The sequence below is a fragment of the Lepidochelys olivacea genome (assembly GCF_965140295.1).
Source record: "Lepidochelys olivacea isolate rLepOli2 genome assembly, chromosome: 2".
Classification (NCBI taxonomy): domain Eukaryota; kingdom Metazoa; phylum Chordata; order Testudines; family Cheloniidae; genus Lepidochelys; species Lepidochelys olivacea.
This window is the reverse complement of record NC_140412.1, coordinates 238,428,916-238,455,626: the sequence shown is the minus strand read 5'-3', so window position 1 is coordinate 238,455,626 and position 26,711 is coordinate 238,428,916. Positions and strand designations below refer to the sequence as shown.

At 42.4% G+C, this 26,711-nt stretch overlaps 1 protein-coding gene and 2 long non-coding RNA genes across 5 annotated transcripts in view; 1 reads left to right on the top strand and 2 right to left on the bottom strand.

Annotated features, from left to right (window-relative positions):
* Positions 1-1,668, bottom strand: part of LOC311516398 — a 32,011-nt gene extending 30,343 nt beyond the window's left edge. The window contains exon 1 of one of the 2 annotated variants that reach the window (XR_014710400.1): positions 1,547-1,668. This is a non-coding gene — a long non-coding RNA (uncharacterized lncRNA). The remainder of the gene's footprint in view (positions 1-1,546) is intronic. The other variant, XR_014710401.1, reaches the window with a different exon arrangement.
* Positions 1,669-1,677: 9 nt separating this feature from the next.
* Positions 1,678-26,711, top strand: part of ODAD2 (outer dynein arm docking complex subunit 2) — a 192,166-nt gene continuing 167,132 nt past the window's right edge. For both annotated transcript variants that reach the window (XM_084620409.1, XM_084620410.1), the window contains exons 1-7: positions 1,678-1,807; positions 5,450-5,701; positions 8,809-8,966; positions 10,322-10,517; positions 11,102-11,208; positions 11,697-11,833; positions 20,237-20,353. In XM_084620409.1, the coding sequence (XP_084476535.1) occupies positions 5,478-5,701; positions 8,809-8,966; positions 10,322-10,517; positions 11,102-11,208; positions 11,697-11,833; positions 20,237-20,353 (939 nt within the window). In that variant the 5' untranslated portion in view covers positions 1,678-1,807; positions 5,450-5,477. The remainder of the gene's footprint in view (positions 1,808-5,449; positions 5,702-8,808; positions 8,967-10,321; positions 10,518-11,101; positions 11,209-11,696; positions 11,834-20,236; positions 20,354-26,711) is intronic.
* LOC311516399 overlaps positions 4,458-26,711 on the bottom strand; it is a 73,834-nt gene continuing 51,580 nt past the window's right edge. The window contains exons 2-5 of the long non-coding RNA XR_014710402.1: positions 18,391-18,548; positions 14,913-15,052; positions 11,903-11,958; positions 4,458-4,673 (exon numbers count right to left, since the gene is read on the bottom strand). This is a non-coding gene — a long non-coding RNA (uncharacterized lncRNA). The remainder of the gene's footprint in view (positions 4,674-11,902; positions 11,959-14,912; positions 15,053-18,390; positions 18,549-26,711) is intronic.

The following is a 26,711-nucleotide window of genomic DNA, read 5'->3' as shown; positions in this document are numbered from 1 at the left end:
AAGTTTGTCTCTGTCACCAACAGAAGTTGGTACAATAAAAGATATTACCTCATGCACCGGGTCTCTATAATATCCTGGGACTGATATAGCTACAACAACACAATATATAAATATGGTTACTGCTGTGCGTGTCTTTGGGTGTGTGAAAGGGATCAGAAAGCTAGGAGAAAAGAAGCAGACAGAGGGAGAAGCAGTAGTGTATGGTCCTGTGAAGAAGCCAAGACAGAAAAATTCCTTTGGGCACAGTACGTGCTGAAAAGGAAGACTTTGATTTCTGAACGAGAAAACTGCGTCCTGTTTGTTTCTACTTTGTACAGGGAAACACAACTTTGAGTACAAATAAACAGACTTGCACCAAGGAAATACCTCACCCTTACCAATTTCTCATCCTAATAGAACCAACACACCAGCACTCTGAATACCGGCTATTTGGACTAAAAGGGACGATAATACATATATATAGCATTCCTACAAACTCCTCCATGCCCTTAATACTTATAAGATATACTGATAACTGTTTCTTTCTGCCTTATGCATCACCAGCAATAATATAGATTCTACAGATAAAATTCTGCTTTTATTGACTCCTTCTCAAACCTTTGCACTGTTTGCAAATTCTATCAATGGTTCCACCTGTGCCACCCCCACTGTCTTTAACGAGGTTGCAATCATGTAACAACCAGTAACATTTGGCCTGTTTATGGAATTTTGTTTTAATTATTCTATTAACAATGAAGTGGCTACAAAAGAAGAGAATCCAGATCTCTCACACACACCTATGTTGATTCTGCAGTATTAGGAGGAGTAAAAGCTCTTCTGTCACTGAAGTAAGCAGATATGACTGAACACACACGGAGTAGCAGAGGTCATCTTTACACAGCTACTTTTAAAACTGATTCAAGTATTCATGCCTGGACCCCCAGAGGCTATTTAGGCCTCTAGAAAATCACTGGAACAACCATACAAACCACAAAGCCTAAGTTAAGTGCCTAGATTCCCTATACAATGCATGGGGAGAGATACACACCTAAGTATGCCATCCCTAAAAGCCTGCATTCTAGGTGGCTCCCTCATAAGTTAGCCAATATGAGATACAGAGAGTGGTGTGCCTAAGCCCTATCCCTCTCATAGAGATAGGTACCTAAGTCTGGACTGTGGGGAAGCGTCTATAATCCACAACTGGGAACCCCTTTGTGGAGTTGGGCACCTAAGTTGTTTCTTAGGTGATAGAACACTTAGCTCAGTGGTTGGAGCACTCACCTGGGATGTGGGAGAGACATATTAAATTTCCCTTCTGCCTGATGGGGAATAAGTACTTGAACAGGGGACTCGTTCTCAGACTCGTTGGCACCCACAAAACCCAACCTCCCCGTTCCCTGCCCCTCACACCAAGCATTCCTCCTCATGCCCCCCCAGGACCCCCATAGCCGCCCTCTCAGACTTTCCTCCCCCCCACAGCCACCAGCACCCCCCCCCCCCGTCACCGCAACACCCAAGGCAGCTAGACGGTCCCTTGCCGCTCCCCCGCGGGGGCGCAGCGCCTTGCCTTGCGGAGACGGCTGTGCTCCTGTCGCCAGGGCCGTGGCGCGGTGCTGAGGGCTGGGGAGAAAGCCTGGCGACAGCGGCAGGGAGGGGTGGGACAGGGGGCTAGTCCGATACCCCGCCCCAGCCCGGGCAGGCCGCACTCTGTTTACCCGCCTCTCCGAGTAACCGGCGGCTGCGGGCCCGTCGCCATAGCAACCCCGCCGGCAACTGCAGCCTGCCGAGCCGGCAGCCGCAGAGAGGCCAGAGCCGGAGCCGGGGCAAGGTACCAGGGCGGAAAGCGGGTGGAGGGGACTCGTGTGGTCCTGCCGTTGCTGCTGCGAGCGGTGTGCAGGGGCTCAGCCCCCACGGGAGTGAGGGGGCCCGGCCAGGCGGGGTCTGACCCCTGCCCCCACAATGAGGGGCCGCCCCCAATGAGTGAGAGGCCCAGGGAGGTCTGATCCCTGCCCCACAATAAGGGAGCCTCCCACTAGTAAGTGAGGTCTGACCCTCTGTCCCACAGTGAGGGACCCTCCCTCTAGTGGATGATGGGGGCCAGGACTGGTCTGACCCCTTAATCCACAATGCGGGTGGGGTCTCACCCCCAGTGAATGAGAGATCTTGGAAATAAGCTGTTCTCCATGCCCCAAAGTGTAGGAGCCTCCCTCTGCATCTCCCCAGTGAGTGAAGACACTTAGGCCTCTATTTACTTATATGGCTCCCATCCCCCCTGCTCCCCAGAGGGGGCTTGTGGCGCAGCAGCCACAGACTTACATTATCCTCTTATTTCTGCACTTAAATTAAATGAAGAGTTGGCCATGTTTCCCTGCCCTCTGCGATCCTTCAGTTCTCATAAAGTTTCCTAGCATTAGCTGTAAGTAGGGTTGTCACCTGCTGTTAGGGGGCTTATTCCTTCACCCACTTACTTCCCTGGTCCTTCTCACATGAACAGAGAGCAACAATACCCAAAGTCCAAAGGTGCAAACAATTCGATGTTTATTGGGGTGAACTTCCAGCAAGCATGATTCCAGTTTCCTTCCTTAGTATCCTCCTTCCCAGCTCTGACACCACAGAGCCTTACACCTGTGTCCCTGTTCCCATTCCTACCCTTAGCCAAACATGATTCCAACTTCCTTACTCCCATTCCCTGTTCCCATTTCCCCCTTTAGCAAAACATGATTCCAATTTTCTTACCCCCATTCCCTGTTCCCATCTCACACACCCACATGCCCACCCCCACCCACACCCCGTCACTTCCTCATTGACTACAGATTATGTAGTAAAACTTGAGTTCTGCTTAGCTATACCTTAACCAATCATTTTCCTGAAATTTAACTAACCAATCCTAACATATTGTAACATGATTATGTAACCAATTATATCCCACCACCTCAATTAGTTTACACCCAGCAAAATTAATTATACAGCAGACAGGAACAATCACAGAACCAGACAGAGATTATACAGACAAACAACAGCAAAGTGGGAACTATAATGACAAAACAATACAGAAGTGAGGATTTCACATCCCAGCTATTGATAAGTGAGTTCTTGCCAGACAGGATGCTATCAAACTAAGTTTCCTTTTACATTTTCTAGGCACTTCCCTTTCTCTGGAGGTGATAGGAATACAATCCTGTCCTGATAGTGCCTAACAGCCCAATAGCACCTTATTTCAATGTGACTAGTTTGGAATGTGAGGATGTGACCGTTCGCTTCCCAGCTTATGGCTGCCTCTGCTGCTTAGCCAAAGGCCTTAGCCTAAGAACAGGGCCTCAGACTGTCACAGTAAGAGAAGGCCCTTACACCAGCAGACAGCGATCTTGATTCTTTCTTTTATACCTCTATCACTAGCCAAGTGATAAGAATACACCTAAATTCTTAGAGTACAGGCCTTTGCAGACAGGCCTGAATATCTATATCCTAACACCTGCCTACCTTTTCCCAGCATGGCTGTCCTGGGAAATTTCTGGGGGTGTTCAGTACACACTGCCACTGTCCAGTTTTGTGGGCTCAGGATCATCCTGGATGTTCTGGGTTTTTATACCTGAGATGTGGCAACCCAAGTTGTAAAATGCCCCTATGTTTTCAGTTTAAACTGATTTTTACTGAAAAAAATCCAGGTTTTACAAAAAATATTTGTTTTTTTCTGATTTTCACCCTACTTTTGTATCATTCAAATATATAGAAAATAGTTTTGTTCGGAAAATACAATATATTGCGTGAGATATGTGTTACAATAATACATGTCTGTTTTATATTCAAAGTTGCCAGTTGAAGTAAGGCTATGTATTAGTCTAGAACAGGGGTGGACAAACTTTTTGGTGTGAGGGCCACATCGGGGTTTAAAAACTGTATGTAGGGCCGAGTAGGGAAGGCTGTGCCTCCCCAAACCCTAATTGCCCCCTCCCATTTCCCACCCCCTGACTGCCCCCCTCAGAACTCCCAACCTATCCAACCCCCTCTACTCCTTGTCCCCTGACTGCCTCCTCCTGGGACTCCCTGCCCCTAACCGTCCCCCCGGGACCTCACCCCCATCCAACCCCCCCCACTCCCTGCCTGCCCCGCCCCCTGACAGGCCCCCCCAGGACCCCACCCCCTAGCCAACCCCCCCTCTAAAGCCCCTTTCAGAATGCAGCCCTGCAAACATGGGCGGAGGACGCAGAGGCAGCCGCACAGCTGGAGAGAAGCAGCGGTTTCCCCTTCGAAGTGCCGCTTCTGTCCAGCCTGGTGCTCCTCTTGAGTCCTCCGCCCACGTTTGCTGTGCTCCCACCACCTGCACCACCCGCCTGCTCCCCTGAGGCTGCAGGTGAGCCTCCCTTCCTGCTCTCCCCTGCTCCGACAGTGCAGCCCCCTCCTGCGCTGGCAGCATGGCGCGCTGAGGCTGCGGGGGAGAGGGGACAGTGTGGGAGAGGGTGGGGACTAGCCTCCCCAGCTGGGAGCTCATGGGCTGGGCAGGACGGTCCTGTGGACTGGATGTGGCCTGCGGGCCGTAGTTTTCCCACTTCTTGTCTGGAAGATACACACAATAAACAAACAGGCCCGCACGCAAGCTCTGAAGTGCATGCACATCTGAACTTAATGATGAATCTCACGCCCACCATGTAGACATTTCAAGCTGTTAGCAGATAACGGTTTAAAGATCTGACACACTAAAATGGGAAGAAAATGAAAATCTGTATCAGAATACATTTCAGAACAAAAAGAAGTATTCAAAAGTTTAAAAAAAAACAGGAGAAAAGGATGAAATTGAGTTTATGCTCTGTACATGGTGTGGTAGCTAACAATTCTAAGTCTACAACAGTAAACTGTTTATTCAAATGAAAAGTTTTATTTGGGGATTAGCCCTATATTGTTTTCTTGAACTCAGAGGTGGCATTGTGTTTTGAGTTCTGTTTTAGTTCTGCAGCAAACCACATTGAATTCCGTTCATCAAAGCATTAATCTACTGAATACTTTTTTCTGATACTCTATCCTTCCGTCCACCAAAATAAACCCTGATATTTACCGAGCAAAATTATTAATAGTTTTTTGCACTGATTTTCACCTGTTTTTGTTTTTGTAGTAATTTCAATCAATAAATTCCCAGGCAAAATTAAAATAAAAACCGAAAACGAAGGACCCTAAAGATGACAAAAACATCTCTTAAGCCCATTGCAAACAGAACAGAACCTATTTGCTTTGCACTTTTTGAAAAGTTATTAGTATGGTTAATTAACAGAAGTATAAATTGAATTTTCCCCAAGCAGCCTCATTCTTTTTAATATATCATTAGTAAGCCTATGCCCCGCATTGCTGATATAACTCCACTGAAATAATTAAATCAGACCCAAAGATGCTTATTGCTAAATATTAAGTCTACAAATGTATTCTTTTAATAGCTTGGGATCTTAAACATATTTAAAGAATAAACTATTTATTTGCTAAGGCACACATCGTTGATATTAGCTGAAACCATGGGAGTGGCACTGACAAGAGCAGCTCAGTGGACCTCGGCTGGTTCTGGAACTGGCACACTAGAAATCACCCCTTTGAATGAATCTCTTCTAAATGACATAATTAAGTTTGCAGAGAACTTCAGCTCTAGACATCCTCAAGAAGCAGCATTTGTCTTCAGAGAACCACTTGAATGGAAAACGCAACTGGATTATTCAGGATTTGAATTAGGTTATGAGATCAGGTAGGTCTGAATGGCAGTGGTTTATAAACATATTAAAGACAAACTGCAAAGAAAAAAAATTGTGCTCTTTTCATTGTATTTGTTTTCTCCTAGTTTGTTACATGGGACATTTTGTGTTCTGATTTATAACTTTTCCCCTAAAGGACTCTGAAAATATTTGTAGCACCTAGATTGTGACTTTACAGCTGTGTGTTGAAACCTAATCTCCAGTTTCTTACTGAAGTGGGGCAAATATATTTGCCTTTTGTCTATTCTAGGAATTTTCACACCGTATGTCTAGTGCTGGTACAGGCCTGCCAGTGCCAGCAATAAAGGAGGCACTAGTGTAGACCAGGCACAGGTGTTTTACCACTGTGGGTATGTCTACACAGCAACTAGACACCTGCAGCTGGCCCAGGCCAGCTGACTTGGGCTTGCGGGGCTTGGCCTGCAGGGCTGTTTCATTGCTGTGTAGACTTCTGGGTTCAGGCTGGAGCCTGGGCTCTAGCACCCTGCAATGTGGGAGGGCCCCACAGCCCCAAAGCCCCATGAGTCTGAGTTGGAATAGCACAGGTCAGCCGCGGGTGTCTAATTGCTGTGTAGACATACCCTCAGTCATCTTACGTTGAGGTGAGATGCAAAAAACAATTCAAAAAAGTCCTACGTAGTTGTACCCATAAGGTCCTGTCTGCACTATAATTATAGATGTATTGGTGCACCCAGTTACAAGATAGTTGAGCCAAGCCATGTTAAAGGAACTGTGCTACAGCTTTGAAAAGAGAAGGGCAGTTACACTTTTTCAGATAAATTGATAAATTAAACAGTAATAAGTCACCACGACCAGATAGTATTCACCCAAGATTTCTGAAGGGACTCAGATATGAAATTGCAGCACTACTAACTAATATGTAACCTACTGCTGAAATCAGCCTGTGTACCCTGTCATAAATATAAAGGGAAGGGTAAACCCCTTTAAAATCCCTCCTGGCCAGAGGAAAAATCCTCTCACCTGTAAAGGGTTAAGAAGCTAAAGGTAACCTCGCTGGCAAATGACCAATGAGGAGTCAAGATACTTTCAAAAGCTGGGAGGAGGGAGAGAAACAAAGGGTCTGGGACTGTCTGTATGCTGCTTTTGCCGGGGATAGACCAGGAATGGAGTCTTAGAACTTTAGTAAGTAATCTGGTTAGGTATGTGTTAGATTATGATTTCTTTAAATGGCTGAGAAAAGAATTGTGCTGAATAGAATGAATATTTCTGTCTGTGTGTCTTTTTTGTAACTTAAGGGTTTGCCTGAGGGATTCTCTATGTTTTGAATCTAATTACCCTGTAAGGTATCTACCATCCTGCTTTTACAGAGGTGAATTCTTTACTTCTATTAAAAGTCTTCTTGTAAGAAAACTGAATGCTTTTTCATTGTTCTCAGATCCAAGGGTTTGGGTCTGTGGTCACCTATGCAAATTGGTGAGGATTTTTACCAAACCTTCCCCAGGAAGTGGGGTGCAAGTGTTGGGAGGATTTTGGGGGGAAAGACGTGTCCAAACCACGTTTCCCAGTAAACCCAGTTAGAGTTTGGTGGGGTGGCAGTGGATATTCCAAGGACAAAGGATAAAATTAATTTGTTCCTTGGGGAAGTTTTAACCTAAGCTGGTAAAAGTAAGCTTAGGAGGTTTTCATGCAGGTCCCCACATCTGTACCCTAGAGTTCAGAGGGGGGAGGAACCTTGACAGTAACCTACTGCTTAAATCAGCCTGTGTACCAGATAACTGAAGGGTAGCTAATGTAACGCCTATTTTTTAAAAAGGCTCCAGAGGCAATCCTGGCAATTACAGGCTGTTATACCTAACTTCAGCATGAGGCAAATTGGTTGAAACTATAGTAAAGAACAGAATTATCAGACACATAGATAAACATTCCTTGTATAAAGGAAAATCATGCCTCGTCAATCTATGAGAATTCTCTGAGTGGGTCCACAAGCATGTGGACAAAGGTGATCTGGTGGATATAGTGTACTTGGACTTTCAGAAAGCTTTTGACAAGGTCCCTCACCAAAGGCTATTAAGCAAAGTAAGCAGTCATGGGATAAGAGGGAAGGTCCTCTCATGGATTGGTAACTAGTTAATAGATAGGAAACAAAGAGTAGGAATAAGTGGTCAGTTTACACAATTGAGAGAGGTAAATAGTGTGATCCCCCAAGGAGCTATATTAAGACTTGTGCTGTTCAACATATTCATAAACAATCTTGAAAAGGGGGTAAACAATGAGGTGGCAAAGTTTGCAGATGTTACCCAAAATTACCCAAGATAGTTAAGTCCAAAGCTGACTGGGAAGAGTTACAAAGGAATTTCACAAAACTGAGTGAGTGGACAACAAAATGGCAGCTGAAATTCAGTGTTGCTAAGTGCAAAGTTGTGCACATTGGAAAAAATAACCTCAACTATACATACAAAATGATGGATCTAAATTAGCTGTTACCACTTGAGACAGAGAGCTAGGAGTCACTGTGGATATTTTTTTTGAAAACATCCATTCTATGTCCAGTGGCAGACAGAATGTTAGGAACTATTAGGAAAGGGATAGATAATAAAGCAGAAATATCATAATACCACTATATAAATCTGTGGTATGCCCACACCTTGAATACTGCATGCAATTCAGGTTACCCCATCTGAAAAAAGGTATAGTAAAATTGGAAAAGGTACCGAGAAGGGCAGTGAAAATGATGAGGGGTATGGAACAGCTTCCATGAGAGGAGATTTTAAAAAGACTAGGGCTCTTCAGGGTAGAAAAGAGACTAGGGGGGATATGATAGTGGTCTATGAAATCATGAATGGCTGTTCTTATATTCTTATGCATATTTCTGTTGTCAGCTGTAATATATTAATATATATTTCACTGATAGACCTTCGTTTGGTAAGTAAGGTACAGCAGCCTAACATTTGTTCCTGGGAACTCTTTTGATTTTGCAAGTCAACATGGTCTATTAGTAATTAGAAAGGGGGATGTAAATTAGGAGACAAGGTCCATTTTTGATTAAGAGCTTTGAGCAGCATTCTCAGAGTTGGACTCTACCTAAAATTTTCCTTTAATAAAAGTTCTTTCTTTATGAAGTATCATTTTATTCTTCTAGTGGAACAACCGTTCAGTCAGAAGAAAGAGACAAAGATGATCAACCATTGCTTCTCCTCAGTGACTCAACTATCAGAGTACGCAGTTTTGGCCAACTCTCTCGTTTGCTACATGTAGCTATGGAAAAAAAGTTAAAGGAAGCACAGGCATGCCTTGAAGGTTGTTTTTTTTTCTCTCTTGCCCTTGAATTTTAATGTTTAAAAAAATAAAGAAAGAAACACATACGTTATATTTTATTTAGTACAAATTTTGGCTTATGAGGGATTGGTTGAAAACAGTGATGTGATGAACCAGCAAACTTCTATTTTTTATTTTTTTATCTTCACTGAAGTCAGTAATATAGAGCTCTGGAATAATGTTAACATGGAATTACATATAAAGATGCATGTATCCTGACTGGTACCTCAACAATTATAGCAGATCATATATTCAAATCTTGGCATACTAAATGTGTCCTCAGAAGCTAATAATAGTTTTTTTCTGTACTTTTAAGGTAATCTCGCTTTTATAATGTTAATTTATTAAAATAACCAACAAAAATATGTTATGCTTAGGAAGTTCATGGTTGTGAACATTTTCATATCTTCCTGATGAGCACTTTTAGAAAATATGTAACAGTATAGTTATTGGGTCCTATCCAGTTCCTTGTATACAAACTGAATAAAAAGCACCTAAGTGTGCTAAATTAGACACCCATGGGAGTGCAAGATCTGAGTAACATTTATTTGTGAAATTGGTAGAAAATAAGTTAGCTATAATTCTGATGCAGTCACAGATGGATTGCGCCTGATTTGTAAAATGCCCACATAGTAAAGGCATACACAGGGATCATGCTTCAGTGTGAGCCAGCAACTGCTATGCATCTGTGTAAGAATACTGTCACTTATTGGGCCACTGAGAACAAGAGGAGTTTATAAAACCAGCTGACACATAGTTGTGTCACTGGTCACTGAAAAGGACAGCTGGAAATCCTGAGCAAGTGATAGCTGGGCCTTTTATAGAATCATTGGGAGTGTTGCCAACAAATCTTTTAAGACATTGTTTTACACTAAATCAAACTTCCGTAATGATGGCTTTTCTGTGAATTGAGCCCATTGACTTGATGTTTGGGTCATCATCCAATTTTATTATCCCTGAAGGTAAATACTGACCCAAAAGAGAGTTTGATATTTACCTCTCGATTCAATAAATCTAAATGTTTATTCACCAGAAGACAGCTCCTGTTTATTATTTGTTTGTTTTACCTGAATTTTGTTTTCATACTGTTAAAAACTGATATATTAATGTATTTCAAATCACAATAAAGTGATGTGAAATCATTTACTCCTACAAGATAAAACAGTAACATTTTAAACATGTTAAGGAACCCATTATCTATCTTTTAAAATTAAATATGTGTTCATATTATAAGTTACCATTGTTAAAATGCTTTGGCAGTGAAGGATTTTAAAAATCCTTTAAGATCGGTTTTAAAGTACCATTATTTTTATATTGATAATGTTTCTCATTTACAGCCAATAGAGATCCTATAGTGAAAATTCTTGGCCCAGGATATGGGACCATTGAAGGAGAAGATATGTCTATGCTGCGCTTGCTGGACAGAATGAAAAAAGATGATGATCCTGATACAGAGATTAAAATGAAGATATCTCTTCTTCTTCAACAGCTGGATATGCAACTACTTAACAGTTCTTTAAAACGTATTTCACAGTAAGTACATTGCAAATGAAACTGTCCATTTTTAGCCAGTAATTTTTTTGTTTTGTTTTTAAATTAAATTCATTTTAACCCAAAACATGTGCTTTTGGTATGATAAGAAGAAATCACTCAAAAAGGTATGAAAGTAATTCTTTATTGATTTATGAAAACCAGGAAAAGTTGCTGAAATGCAAGATGTTTTCTGGAGGTTTAACAATATGAGTATAAATGTGTGTGTTTGTGTGTGTGTATACATTTCTATGCATGAAGGACATATGTTCTGTATTTGAAAGCAACTCAATATAATTTATATAAATAAATAATACACTAGCAATTAAAACTTTTTAATAGAGTTGTTCATTTAGTTATGAAAGCACACAAAAGATACTGAATTTGTCGAAGAGTTATATCAGTTTCATTTTAGTTGTGAAGCTAAAATTTCACTAAATAGCTATTTGCATATTTTTAGTTGTTTTTCCTACTACTCTGAAACTAGTGAAAGGAAAGAGCAAAATCCCTTTATACAATTGTCTTGATTATTTTTTGAAAATCTATTTTTTATTATTAGATTTTAGACCATTTTCTATTAATTACAGAGAGGTGAGATTAACTCCAGCTGCTGTAAAAAATGAAGTGGATCTGCTGAAACATTTCTCTGGAGAAGGAGAAGATACCGTGCTGGAATCTCTTGAATATATATCAGGTTAAAATTCTACCTTTTATGTTTTTGTTTGATCATGTTTGACATTTACACCTATACATTAAATATAATTTTTATTTTTTAAATGTAGATATTAAAATAAATTCATTATCTCTTACTGATTTAAAATGTGTATTTCTATTTTTAAGTAATAATATAGAACAACATGTACCCACAGATATGGAGCTGAATTCTTCAACCTTGATTTACATAAATAATCCCTATTCATGTCTCATTGAATTCAGTCGGACTAATTAAGGGCTTGATCCTGATAAGTGCTGCACAGATGTTTAAGTGGTTTGTTGGATCAGGCCGGAATGCTCACCACTTTGCAGGATCAAGTCCTAAATGAGTTTGGATTGTTGACATAAGTAAGAGTTGTAGGACTGGGACCTTAATTTGTATGAATTTTATAATTAAAAATCCATTCAGGTCTTATTATTAGAAATAGCAATATATTTTTAAAAATAACAAAAACACTATTGTTACAGATTATGAATTCTCCAATGGATGTCGAGCCCCACCTTGGAGACAAGTCCATGGGGAAATTTGTTATTTGATTGTTAAACCACATGACACTGATCCTTTGTACATCACTTGCAGCACAGCAGGAGTGTTTTTAAATGGAGTAAGTAACAATAAAAACTCAAATTTGGGATAAAAGAAACTTGAGTATGTAAAAATGGGTGAGTCCTACCTGAGGATTTAGGGCAGTTGCATTCAACCAAGAGCTGAAGAGTTACTTTAGTGGCACTGCAGAAAGAGAGAAAATAATCATGGCATGATGCCATATATTTTTTACGTTTTGACTATAAGTCATTATTTCTTTTTCTGCTATTGCCTGAACAGTGAATTCTAGTGGTTTACACTTCACTTGTAAATTTACTTAGTTACCACATGTGTGAAGCAGCACATAAAATGCTTGTTTTGCACATTCTTTTCACTATATCTAGCTATTAGAGGAAGTTGAGTATGAAACAGATCTGTTAATGAATCCTGAAGAATGGCAAGATGCATACCATTACATTCTTTCTGAATTATATCATATTGTCCATAATCTACATTTTCACTTTTAAAAAATCCTTTGTGTTAGCTAGGAAAGCCATCGTAATACAATCTGATGCATTGTTGTAATCATTCCAATAATAATCTTATCAGAAACATTAATCTAACTACCTAGCAATATGGCTGGGGTGTTATCCTACTTGAGTTCATAATAATAATAATTAGAAGTGAAAGACCCAGTATAATGTCAGCTTTTGGCTTTCCTCAAATTTTGTGTCTTCTCTGTCTTTTAGACCCAACCCTGCAAAAACACACATTTGTAATTTCATGCATGTGAGTAGTCCCGTTGGGTTCAGTTCACTGATATTACTTTCATATGTAAACATCATCAATTAGCCATAAATAAACATCACTCAAAATTAGCTCAGGATCTCTGTATGACTCATTCTGATGTTACTATTTTAATATGTTAATAACCTTTAAAATTAGAGTCTAATAACTTAAACTTGAAAAGTTACCCTTATGCCCAATTCAGCAAACACCTATGAATGTGCTTATCTTTAAGCATGCGAGCACTTCCATTGAAGTGACTGGGGGCAAAGTGTCTACACGGTAGCAAAAAAAAGTTTGCTAACTCTTTGGACTCTGAGGGACAGTGTTATATTTAAGGTGTCAGAATTCAGGAATTCCTTGTACAAACTTATTTATCTCGGCCACAAACCCAACTCACTACTTTTGATTCTGATATTCCTTTGTGGATTTTAGAGGGGTGGGAAAAGTCAGACTTTTAGTGGAAACTCAGTAACAGTCTTAAGTGTCTTGCCCAAATTCACATAGGAAGTCCATGAGAGAGCAGGGAGTAGACACACATTTCTTCTTCAAGTACTGTCCCTATGAGTGCTCTACTTTGGGTGTGTGTTTTCCCCGCACCTTCAATTGGAGATTTTCATTAGCAGTGTCCATTTGGCCCACACATGTGCCCTGCAAGTCCTCATGCTCTGCACCAAGGCTATATAATGCTGCATGGGCGAACTTCCCTCAGTTCCTTCTCAGCTGCCTCAGCCTGAGATTGAGTTTTAGCATATCTGCCTTGAGCTTGCCTCTGCTAAAAATTTTTCCTAGTTGTTAGCTGAGTTTAGTTTAGTCCAGGGCTTGGCAAACTTTGTGGCCCAAGGGCCACATCTGGGTATGGAGATTGTATGGTGGGCCATGAATGCTCACAAAATTTGAGGTTGGGTGCAGAAGGGGGTGAGGGCTTTGGCTGGGGTTGCGGGCTCTGGGGTGGAGCCAGAAATGAGGAGTTCAAGGTGCAGGAGGGGGCTCAGGGCTAGGGCACGGGGTTGGAGTGTGGAGAGGGGAGGGCTCCAGCTGGGGGTTGTGGGGCTGGGGATGAGGGATTTGGGGTGCAGGAAGGTGTTCCAGGCTGGGACCAAGGAATTTGGAGGGCAGGAGGGGGATTAGAGGTGGGGCAGGCGGTTGGGGCATGGGAGGAGGTCAGGGGTGCAGGCTCCAGGTGGTGCTTACTTCAAGCAGCTTCCGGAAGCAGCGGCATGTCCCCCTTCTGGCTCCTACCCAGAGGCGTGGCTAGGCAGCTCTGCGGACTGCCTCATCTGCAGGCGCCACCCCTGCAGCTTCCATTGGCAGTGGTTCCCGGCTAATGGGAGCTGCAGGCGTGGTGCCTGGGGCAGGGGCAGCATGTGGAGCCCCCTGGCTGCTCCTATGAGTAGGAGCCAGAGGGGAGACTTGCCGCTGCTTCTGGGAGCTGTGCAGAGCCACAACACATGCGGAGCGGGGCAAGTCCCTGATCCCACTCCCTGGCGGGAGCTCAAGGACCAAATTAAAACGTCTGATGGGCTGGATGCAGCCCACGGGCCGAAGTTTACTCACCCCTAATCTATTCTGTTAGTTTTTTAGGTTAGCTTATTTTAGTAGTTGAGAGGTTTGTTTTATCCTCTTCCTTCCCTTTGGGAAGGCATGCTTTCCTGGCTCACCAGGGTTTAAATGCTGCCTTGCCAAGTGGCCATCCCAATTAGAGATGGCCACTCCAAGTGCTTTTAGTGCCTAGCAGAGTAACGCATCCCACAGAAGTGTAACTTCTGTCTGGCCTTTAAGTCCAGGGCATGGAAGAATCAGGAGATGAAGCTGAGGTTGGGAATGATCGAGGGTTCCCTTCATCCCACTTGAGAGCCTGGTCAGGAGCATGCCCCTATGCAGTCTCCGGGTAGATCCAGTGCCCCATTGACCTTGGCTCAGCACTCCCCCAGAAAGGGGAAAACTCCAGAGACCTCCTCAGAGGGTCCCAGGAAGAGGAGCTCTAATGTCCTTCATAAGGAATCTACTCCAAAAAGACCTTGATCTACCAGTAGGTAGACCGACTCAGGAACTTTGACCTCTCAACCTCGTGTCTTAGAGGCGAAGGGCTGTCCCCATACTGGCAGGACTGGAAAACCGCAAAGCTCTTCTAAGAGCAAACGTGGCTCCGAGAGATCTTAGGTAGTATCTGGACATGATAAAGATGGCAAGGAAAGACATTCCTCCAGTCTGGTACCATTGAATATGGCTCTACTTTCCAGTGCCTCCCCTAACAGGTTCCTTGGTACCGTACAAGCCTAAGTATCTGATTTCCTCAGTGCCCACCATAACGGATCATGCAAGGTTATGCCTTTGTTGCTTCCAGAGATGGCTCAGAACAGTCTACTCACAAACAAAGCTCAGACAAACAGGTTTCATTTCCACTTCAGGTGAAAGATTCCCTAGGACAGTGGAAAGATCATCAAACGTTGGTGCAGGTATTCCTTTTCTCCAGCTGAATTTGACAGTCACCATAACGATGGATGCATCCCTGTTGAGAGAGAGAGGGCATGTTTCAATACAATCCAGGAAGATGATCACCTCACGAAAGCAGTCTTCACATCAACCTGTTAGAACTCAGGGCAATCAGAAATGCTTGCCTTCATTTTTTATCTCTCATCAAGTCAAGTCAATGAGGGTTATAATAGATAAAATCACGGAGCAGGTCCTCAAGGAATCCATTCTGAAGCACTTAGAGGAGAGGAAAGTGATCAGGAACAGTCAGCATGGATTCACCAAGGGCAAGTCATGCCTGACTAATCTAATTGCCTTCTATGACGAGATAACTGGCTCTGTGGATGAGGGGAAAGCGCTGGACGTGTTGTTCCTTGACTTTAGCAAAGCTTTTGACACCGTCTCCCACAGTATTCTTGCTAGTAAGTTAAAGAAGTATGGGCTGGATGAATGGACTATAAGGTGGATAGAAAGCTGGCTAGATCATCGGGCTCAACCGGTAGTGATCAATGGCTCCATGTCTAGTTGGCAGCCAGTATCAAGTGGAGTGCCCCAAGGGTTGGTCCTCGGGCTGGTTTGGTTCAATATCTTCATAAATGATCTGGAGGATGGTGTGGATTGCACCCTCAGCAAGTTTGCAGATGACACTAAACTGGGAGGAGAGGTAGATAAACTGGAGGCTAGGGATAGGATACAGAGGGCCCTAGACAAATTAGAGGATTGGGCCAAAAGAAATCTGATGAGGTTCAACAAGGATAAGTGCAGAGTCCTGCACTTAGGACGGAAGAATCCCATTCACCGCTACAGACTAGGGACCGAATGGCTAGGCAGCATTTCTGCAGAAAAGGACCTAGGGGTTACAGTGGATGAGAAGCTGGATATGAGTCAACAGTGTGCCCTTGTTGCCAAGAAATCTAACGGCATTTTGGGATGTATAAGTAGGGGCATTGCCAGCAGATCGAGGGACGTGATCGTTCCCCTCTATTCGACATTGGTGAGGCCTCATCTGGAGTACTGTGTCCAGTTTTGGGCCCCACACTACAAGAAGGATGTGGAAAAACTGGAAAACGTCCAGCGGAGGGCAACAAAAATGATTATGGGTCTGGAACACATGACTTATGAGGAGAGGCTGAGGGAACTGGGGATGTTTAGTCTACGGAAGAGAAGAATGAGGGGGGATTTGATAGCTGCTTTCAACTACCTGAAAGGGGGTTCCAAAGAGGATGGATCTAGACTGTTCTCAGTGGTAGCAGACGACAGAACGAGGAGTAATTGTCTCAAGTTGCAGAGGGGGAGGTTTAGGTTGGATATTAGGAAAAACTTTTTCATTAGGAGGCTGGTGAAACACTGGAATGCGTTACCTAGGGAGGTGGTGGAATCTCCTTCCTTAGAAGTTTTTAAGGTCAGACTTGACAAAGCCCTGGCTGGGATGATTTAGTTGGGTGTTGGTCCTGCTTTGAGCAGGGGGTTGGACGTGATGACCTCCTGACGTCCCTTCCAACCCTGATATTCTATGATTCTATGATAATGTGGCCTGTATGTTTTATATCAACCAGCAACGAGGAGCAAGGTCTCCCTCTCTGGTGCATAATCCATTGTATACACCTTTCAGCAATGTACCTACCTGGCACTCAAAACACCCTGTCTGTTGCTCTCAGCGGGCATTTCTCCCATGACTACAAATGGGAGTTGGACTTTTGGACCCTCCATGGCATATTTCAAATTTGGGGATTTCCAGCAGTGGACCACTTCACCACTTTCACAAACTGAAAGTGTCGTCTGTTCTGGTCAAGAGGGGATCTAGGATGCCATTCTCTGTGGGATGCCTTCTTCCTACCTTGGACAAAGAGACTGTTCTACATATTTTCCCAAATGCCTCTGATATTGAGGGTGCTGAACAAAATCAGACAGGACAAAGCCAGGGTTATTCTAGTACTTGCAACATGATTGAGACAAGCATAGTATTCTTACCTATTTCACCTGTCCCTCTCTCCAGCAATAAAGCTTCCACTTACCCCTCATCTTCTTCTCCAAGACAGATAGATTGCTTCATCTCAATCTAGGAGTTCTCTGCCAGAAGACATGGCCCCTCGATAGTTCATGGGGCTAGAACAGTGGTGGGCAACCTGCGGCCTGCGGGCCGCGCGTGGCCTGTCAGGATAATCTGGTGGCGGGTCGTGAGACAGTTTGTTTACATTGACTGTCTGCAGGCACAGCCACCTGCAGCTTCCAGTGGCTACAGTTCCCCGTTCCCAGCTAATGGGAGCTGTGGGAAGTGGCGGCCAGCATGTCCCTGCAGCCCGCGCTGCTTCCCACAGCTCCCATTGGCCGGGAATGGCAAACTGTGGCCACTGGGAGCTGCAGGCAGCCGTGCCAGCAGATGGTCAATGTAAGCTGAGCCGCGTGTGGCCCGTGGGCTGCAGGTTCCCCACCACTGGGCTAGAGTCTGCCTTTTCTGTGGAGGTACTACAAGTGTTATTAAACAGTAGGAAAGAATCTACCCAAAATACTTACCTTCAATAGTGGAAGAAATTTAGCCATTGATGTGAACGTCCATGACTTGCATCCAAATCTTCCCCACTCTTGGTTATCCTGGATTGCCTGTTTTCTTCAGTTGCAGGGGGATTATCAACCAACTCAGTCAAGGTTTACTTGGCCGCCATAACAGCCTTTCATTTTCCAGTGGAAATGTTCTTTTTGTTTGCTCACCCAGCAACTTGAAAAGTTCATCAAAGGATTGGGGAATGTTTTCCCTCAAGTGAAAGACCCCACTCCATCTTGGGATCTTAGTTGAGTTCTCAGATGTCTTAAAAGTCCTCTCTGTGAACCAATGGTGACCTGCTCCTTACTGAACCTGTCTGTGATGATGGGCCTTTTTGATAGCCCTCACATCAACCCAAAGAGTCTGAGACATTTGGGCCTTAATGGCAGACCCTCCTTTCATGATTTTGTTCAAGGACAAACTTTTTTTATGTCCACCCCGTAAATTCATACCAAGGTGTCATCTGAGTTTCATCTTAATCAAACCATTCTTTTACCCTTTTTTCCACAAAACCACATACTTCCTAACAGCAGACTTCCTTCCATCCCTCAGGTGTCAGAAGAGCAATGGCCTTCTATATAGACAAAACCAAACCATTTCAGAGGTCTCCTAGACTATTTGTTTCCATTGCAGATAGATCTAAAGGATCCACACTCTACTCCCAGAGGCAATCAAGGTGGATCTTTGGATGTATTAATGCATGTTATATGTTGCCAGCTTTCAACCTCCTTTCATGGTATTAGCATTCTCTATTAGGTTGCAATCAACATCTATGGCATTACTTAAAGATGTTCCAGTATCTGCAGAGCCACTACATGGTCTTCAGTACATACCTTCTCCAAGCACTGTGCCTTGGTCCATGCCTCTAGATTTGGTGTGGCAGTTGGCTATGCAGCTCCGTCTTCATTTCTGGACCTGATTCTGTAGCTCCCTCCTTGCTGTGGGTATACTGCTCTCGGGAGTCATCTGAAGTGGAGCAACCATAGGGACACTATTCAAAGAAGAAGAGGTTACTCAATCTTGTGCAGTAATTGTAGTTCTTTGAGATGTATGTCCCTATGGGTGCTCCACTACTTGCCCTCCTTCCCCTGTACTTCAGAGTTTCCTTGTAGAACTTTGTGATAAACTTTGTAGTAGAGGGTGGTTTGCCTGTGCAGTCCCATATAGACCTGGTGCAGAGCACAAGGACATGTAGGACACATGTGCAGGCTGAACGGACACTGCTAATGAAAAATCTCTGAATGAAGGCATGCGGGGTGCATGTCACCTAAAGTGGAGCCCCCACAGGGACACACATATTGAAGAACTACAGTTACTGCACAAGGTTACTGCACCCTCTCCTTCCTGAGTCCCAGTCCCAAACTATTTTTCTCTCTTCTTATGATGATTGCTTGTATAAAAATATAAAAGTTTGGGACAAATATAATAAAGAATAAAACCTACACAAAATTCCAGTTTTTTAAGGAAAAAAACCCATACTTTTTTTTGCCCCAGCTATAAATAAGGACATGATCTTCTAAACACATTCTACTGGATGAAGTTCTTACTACTATGAGTCCCATTGAAATAACAGATTAATAGATTTTGTGGCCAGAAGGCGCCATTACCACCATCTAATCTGACCTGCATAACACAAACCATAAAATGTCACTCAGTAATTCCTTCATCAAGTCCATAACTTCTGATTGAGCTACAGCATATCTTTTAGAAAGACATCCATTTTTTATTTTAAGACTTCAAGTGATAAAGACTCAATCACATCCCTAATTAAGTTCTTCCAATGGTTAATTATCCTTACTATCAAAAATGTGTGCTTTATTTCTAGTCTGGATTTGTCTAGTTTTAGCTTCCAGCCATTAGCGCTTGTTATGCTTATGTCTGCTAAATTAAAGAGCACTCTACTGTCAGAAATCTTCTCCCCATGTAGGAAGTTATAGAACATTGTTAAGTCACCTCTTAATCTTCTTTATGATCAACTATAAACAGATTGAGCTTCTGTATTCTCTCACTGTAAGGCAGGCTTTCCAGATCTCAAATCAGTGCTGTAGCTCTTTTCTATATCCTTTCCAATTTGTCACTATCTGTTTTAAAGTATGAACACCAGAACTGGACACAATATTCCAATAATAATCTTGCTAATGCCATATACAGTGGTAATATCCCCTCCATATTGCTACTTGCTATTTCCCTGATTATACATCTTAGCTTTCTTAGCCACTGCATCCAATGAAGTGAGCTGTAGCTCACGAAAGCTTATGCTCAAATAAATGTGTTAGTCTCTAAGGTGCCACAAGTCCTCATTTTCTTTTTGCGAATACAGACTAACACAGCTGCTACTCTGAAACCTGCATCATACTAGAGGCTTATGTTTATTTGGTTTCTCCCCATGGTTCCTAAGTCCCTTTCCATGGGACTACTCACAAAGCACCACATGCAGTAGTAACTACTTGCAGGACTGGGTCTAAGATGCTGATCCTGCAATGAGCTCCATCTGAGTGGACCCTGGGGCCCCTGCTAATCCCCATTGGCATTCACTGGGGCTCTGTGCTGGCACAGTGGTCAGTTGTGTAAAGATCATTGCAAGCTTGGGACCTATGTTTCTTAACAGTATTTACCTTACAGATGGAAATCTATAATGAAAGAGAATAATAATAATTTAAAATTGTGTTCTTTTTTAAGGGTAGAGAAAAGGAGAAAGATGATATTGACTATGAGAGAAAAAGTGACATATATAAAGATCTTGTAACATTATTAAGGGAAAGATCACCAAAATTTGTAGAGAATATGGCTAAACAGGTATGTATATTCTGATATTATTTTACATACTGTACTGTGATATAGTCTGCTCCCATATCGGTAGTGGTGCCTAGCAGTGAGCTCATCCCGGTTACGTGGCATGGCCCTTTAAGATTTTGGGAGGCTTTGATGTATGCAAAAGATCTAGGAAATGAGGTATTGGTGGAGAGGAAGTCCCCAGAATATGTAATGATTTGGAGAAAGTCAGTTACTGTTTGTTTAAGGGGCTGGGACCAAAAGTCTTGCAGAGTGTGTGGGGCAAGTCTCTCCTTTCTTCCAATTAATTGGGAATAAGCTGGAAGTAGAGGGTTGTCTATATTCAGAGAGACACCACCAGGAGAAGGTTATTAGCTGAATCCTCTGAATCTGGGGACTATTTGGAGAAAGGGGCCAACTGAATGAGAAGCTGGTTGAAAGCCACAGCTGGCCTGAGGTAATGAGCACAGCTCAAAAAGGGGAGCAGTGGACCTTCTGTGCCAAGGACAGAGTAGCTTGACTAAAACCCCCTATCTCCAAGAAACAGGGCTGTTAAGACTTGTGAACCTAAAGGAAGCTGTATGAACTAAATAAACTGAACCCTAGGAGAAGGGGAGTATTGTTTAAAGACTCTGGAGGCAAGTGGTTTATTTCTGAACACTAGTAGAGCAAGCTGAGGGCGGTGTGCATGCAGGGCCTTGCTTGGCCAGCAGGGGGCATGTCCTTTGAGTCACTGTTACAAATAACTGCATTTGTAAGAATTACATGGGTTCTGATCAACTTGGTCTAAAACACAAAATTGCTATATAATGGACTTGCAAAGTTGCTAGATTTCTGCAGCAATGTTTCTAAAGAAAGTTAGTAAAAATCTGCTGCATATTTCATGTTTTCTGTTGTAGCTACAATGTATATCCGTGATTAGATGTAGAATTTCGAAGAACTTGCAATGCCTTAATCTCTTTTGTATTTATGTAATACCCTACAGTAAATATATTCATATGCTATAACATCAAATCATGACAATGGGAGACTATTTTTATCCTCACTCATCCATGAGCTAGTAAGTGTAAAAAATATCTTTGTGATTACTGGTTTCCGAGTAGCAGCCGTGTAAGTCTGTATTCGCAAAAAGAAAAGGAGTACTTGTGACACCTTAGAGACTAACAAATTTATTTGAGCATAAGCTTTCGTGAGCTACAGCTCACTTCATTGGATGCATTCAGTGGAAAATACAGTGGGGAGATTTATATACACAGAGAACGTGAAACAATGGGTGTTATCATTACACGCTGTAAGGAGAGTGATCACTTAAGATGAGATAATACCAGCAGGAGAGCAGGGAGGGGGGGAAGAAAACCTTTTGTAGTGATAATCAAGGTGGGCCATTTCCAGCAGTTGACAAGACGTTCTTGGTGTGTCGTCCCCCCCCCCCGCCCCGCTCTCCTGCTGGTATTAGCTCATCTTAAATGATCACTCTCCTTACAGCGTGTATGATAACACCCATTGTTTCACGTTCTCTGTGTATATAAATCTCCCCACTGTATTTTCCACTGAATGCATCCAATGAAGTGAGTTGTAGCTCACGAAAGCTTATGCTCAAATAAATTTGTTAGTCTCTAAGGTGCCACAAGTACTCCTTTTCTTTTTGTGATTACTGTATTTGTACTACCTTATTTTTCAGTGACACCTTTCTAATATTTCTAACTACTTAAAATATTTTTAAAAGTTGAATTGTCAAGTTTTTATTTGTTTTTTCTTCCAAATATATGTTTATTTTGATAAAACTTATCTAGAGAAAATTCTGTCAAGTATCATTATCGAACAGTAATTGCTACAATTTTATGGATTAAGCTACCAGTTTTATCAGTCATCTGCAGCTATAAGCCTCCTCCCGGAATAGCTGTGGTATGATACAGTGTTATAACATACAATTTATAGTTTTTATTACTGTAAGTGCAAGATCCAGCCTAAAGAGAAAATGAATAATGAAAATGGGTAAATGAATAAAAACACAATCAGATTTATATAATAGATTTCTAGGGACAATGGAAACCACAAGATGAGAAAAATTGGAATGGTATTTACAGTACAACTCACCAGACCATTAGTATGTAATATAAAAACACAGCCTTATAATACATACCATTTAAATTTAATTAATAATTCATACTTTGGTATCATCAACAATTTCTTTTTCTAAAGTTGTGTTTCTAAAGATAAATAACGTATCTGAGTATTTCAAGAAATAATTTTGTTGTAATTTGGAGTATATGAGCTCAGTTTCTAATTTTGCATAAAAAGCTTTGATAACCCCTCATCAGCCTGGTATTGTTCTTTATGCAGCTGTAGAATTTTTAAAACAGGAAAATGTATTTTAACATAAAAGCTCAACTTTCTTTGATAAGATTTTCTATAATCAAACCATTTACATTGATAACTTCATCCATTATGACAAATATAAAGATATCCCCCATTTGTTGCAAGAGTTGTCTTTGATATAAATGTCAGAGTTGAGAAATATGCTTTCAGCTCATATAGCATGTGTTGCTACCATGCTACAGCAGCTCTAAGATTTAAGTGTGTCTTTGGCTTCTGTTTGGACTGCAACATTAGCTAGAGTAAGAAATGTCACATTTTATCTATTACAATAGCATCCAGTAGTGCCAATACAGTTAAAGTTGTTTCATCATTCCTATTTACAGACATCTCTTTACAGATTTTCAATGGTTTATAACTTGGCAATAAAATTAATTACAGGTTGAAACTTGTCAGAAGGCCTCCACCATTATTGGAATTTAGGCTTTTTAAAATATCCTCTTAGGTTTATGTAGTACCTCTCAGCCAAAAGAATCCCAAAGCACTTTATCCAACAAATTACAATCGGAAGTAAAGAAGAATATTATATCCAACTGAATCTATAGAAGAAGTTAGGTAGGAAGAATGTTTGTGTGGGGGGGTGGAGGGTGAGAAAACCTGGATTTGTGCTGGAAATGGCCCCCCAAATGATCACTTTAGATAAGCTATTACCAGCAGGACAGTGGGGTGGGAGGAGGTATTGTTTCATATTCTCTGTGTATATATAAAGTCTGCTGCAGTTTCCACGGTATGCATCCGATGAAGTGAGCTGTAGCTCACGAAAGCTCATGCTCAAATAAATTGGTTAGTCTCTAAGGTGCCACAAGTACTCCTTTTCTTTTTGCGAATACAGACTAACACGGCTGTTACTCTGAAACCTGTCATTATTTAAATTGAAATTTATCCAATATACCAAGGCTAATAGCCTCCTCCTTGTAAAACGTGCCATAGGATACGTCTACATTGTACATCTACATTCCTTTTGGCAACATGTAGAGTAACATACCCTACATGGCCCCCTGGCATGGGTCTAAACAGCAGTGTGAGACACTGCTTAGGTGAAGAGAGTAAAGACACTCCTGAACCCTGTGAGTATGTACCTGGGTATATACCCTACAGGGCTCTCTACTTGCCCAAGTAGTGCCACCCCATCTATACTGCTATTTTTAGCAGTATAGTGTCTCACTGCCTCCCTGTTGCTGGAGTCTTTTCTTGCCACATGGAAATGCTCCAGCAGTGGAGAATAACTCTGGCAGTGGGGAAAAACTCTGGCACCTGCCTGCACTAGAGCCTTTTCCTGCCATAGAGAGCTGCCAGAGCCTTTCCTTGTCACAGTGAAAGACCCCAGCAGTGGGGAAACGTTCTGGCAAGGGGGAGGCAGTGTGGAAAGGCTCTGGCTGCTCCCCGCTACCTTCCCCCTGCCAGAGTCCTTCCATTGACACATGTAAGCTGCCTCAAGTGGTTTGCAGTGTACTTATAGCCTTAATATCCACAAAGGTTCAGGACCTTAGTTTTACATTTCATTTGAAAGATGGTTCCTCCACCAGCAGAGTGGCCCCCTCACACCATACTGGAGCACTGGTTTTAAGTACTGACTGTTTGGAAAGAATGCCACCTACTGAAGCACTAGTATATGGGGGAGAGGAATAGCTTAGCGGTTTGAGCATTGGCCTGCTAAACCCCACGGTTGTGAGCTCAATCCTTGAGAGGGCCATTTAGGGATCTGGGGCAAAAATTGGGGATTGGTCCTTCTTTGAGCAGGGGGCTGGACAAGAAGATGACTTCCTGAGGTCCCTTGCAACCCTGATATTCTATTCTATAACTTCCTAAAGCGCTTTGGTTTATCTTGCCATTTAAATTCTAACCAGAACCTGGCATCTTGAAGAGGCAACATACTTCCTTTACATTTTGCATAGCATAAAACACATTTTATGGTGTTTAGTAAATAACTGTCAACTATGTTTAGCTTATTGAGATATGGCTCCATATGAGAAAACCCTGTACCATAAGTATCATTCTTTCCTAGCTTTTCTCAGCAGAGAGCTAGGATTTGAACTGATATAGAGACTGATCTACACACTCCTAATAACAAAAGGAGTACTTATTAGAGCATAAGAAATTTGTTAGTCTCTAAGGTGCCACAAGTACTCATTTTCTTTTTACGGATACAGACTTACACGGCTGCTACTCTGAAACTCCTAATAACAGTTTCTCCATCTCATGGTTGAAATCATTTATGGAATAACATAGAGAAGCTTGCATTGCTACTGCCTTTGCTGAATCTGTTCTTTGGTTAATGGCTACAATTTCCTGTACAGTCAATCTGGCATATTTCACAAGCACTAAAAAACTTAAAAAGCATATTGCATATGCTGGGGGAGAGTTGTTAGAAGGAAAAATATTCTTGCTGCAGTGAGTAACTGTTCTTTTTTGTAACTGTGATTTTAAGTGGTTAGAAAGAAATACATGGTATTTATCAATACAGAAACAGAATGTACAGTATGTGAGGTCTGGAACAAGTTTGCTTTGTTCGGAGGAGAGAACTTCCTCCGAACAGTCTCCTGCTAATGTTCTTTAGGAGAAACAGGAAGAAGAGAACTTCTTTCAGCCTAAAATCTCACCCTCTTCTGTTGTTGATACTTCACACTCAGGGTATGGGTCAAGGATCTGAGTCTTCATGTTTGCATGCCAAGATGAGGAATACTGTACCTTCCTCAAGGCCCTGGGCCACAACTGCCATCCTTTCAAAAGCTCAACAGGACTCCTTTCAGAACTCATCAGCACTAATTTGTAATTGACTTGGAGAGCACAGTCCATTACTGAGCATTGTTAAGCAGGGTCTGGGATTCCTTTCATTGACCTTTTAAAGCTGTTATACAAGAGAGTTGCATGGTACCTAGTTGAAGCTGGTGGGTATAACAGCTGCCCTTCATTTGGGATAAATGTCAGAAGCAGTTAAGCTCCTTTTGGAATAAGGTAACTGAAACAATAGGAGCCACCACCCAAAATGAAGGCCACATGCAAGGCTGATCAGGAGCTGAGTTCATAAACACGGGAACTAAGGGTGTGGGGGGGTGTTGCAGCATCCCCGACCTGTGCCTAGGGTCCCGGCTGCCAGCCCCATGCCTGAGGCTCTGCTCCTGGCCCGTGCCAAGGGTCCTGGCTGCCAGTCCCACACCTGCCACCAGCTGTGGCCCCGGCCCCCTTACCCCTGTCTGTGTTTCCCCCACTCCCAAAGCCAAGACTCTGGAGGGTGGGGGGCATGGACAGGGATAAGGGGGGCATGAGTTTGGGGACCACTGCTTTACAGTTTCCTTAGCTGGTCCTTCAGCACCCTCACTATGAAGTGTTCCAGCGCCACTGGCTGAGCTATGTGGGTGGAGAGGTTTATTTGAGGCTGAATGCAAAGGGCTTGGTATTTTTTTGCTGGGCAGAGAAGGAGCAGAAAGCCAAGGACAGCTAGAGAAGCGCACTTATAGTGTCACTTTGAGAAAAATCAAAGAGAGACAGATCAAGTGCTGGCTGGAAAAAAGGCTTGGAATATTGAGCAAGGAAACGGTCTCCTGTTTGATTCCTACTGTGTTCCGGGAAACAGGACTTTGTGTACATTCTTTGTAAATGAATAGGCTTTCACAAAAAAACCCAACAACCATCATTTTCTCCTCCTAACAGAAACAACCTGCAATACCCTGAATGGTGGCTCACAAGGCAACAATACAGTATATATTTCCCCTACATGGAAGAGCTAAATTATTTATCATAAAAATGTAATTAGCTGGAAGAAAATTCGTAGAGTTCATTCTCATGTTTATGGGACTCCATTTTATTTGGTGAAATGAGCAAATAATTAGGAGCCAAATTTTCAAGAGTAGACACTGCTTTTGAGTACTTCATTTTTGTGTGTCCAACTTTTGAGACACCTTGGGCCTGATTTTCAGAGGTGCTGAGCTCAGGTTTACTTTAACTGAAGTAGCGCATTTTTGAAAGTCAGACCTAAGGTATTTCAAGTCGGGCACATAAAACCCGA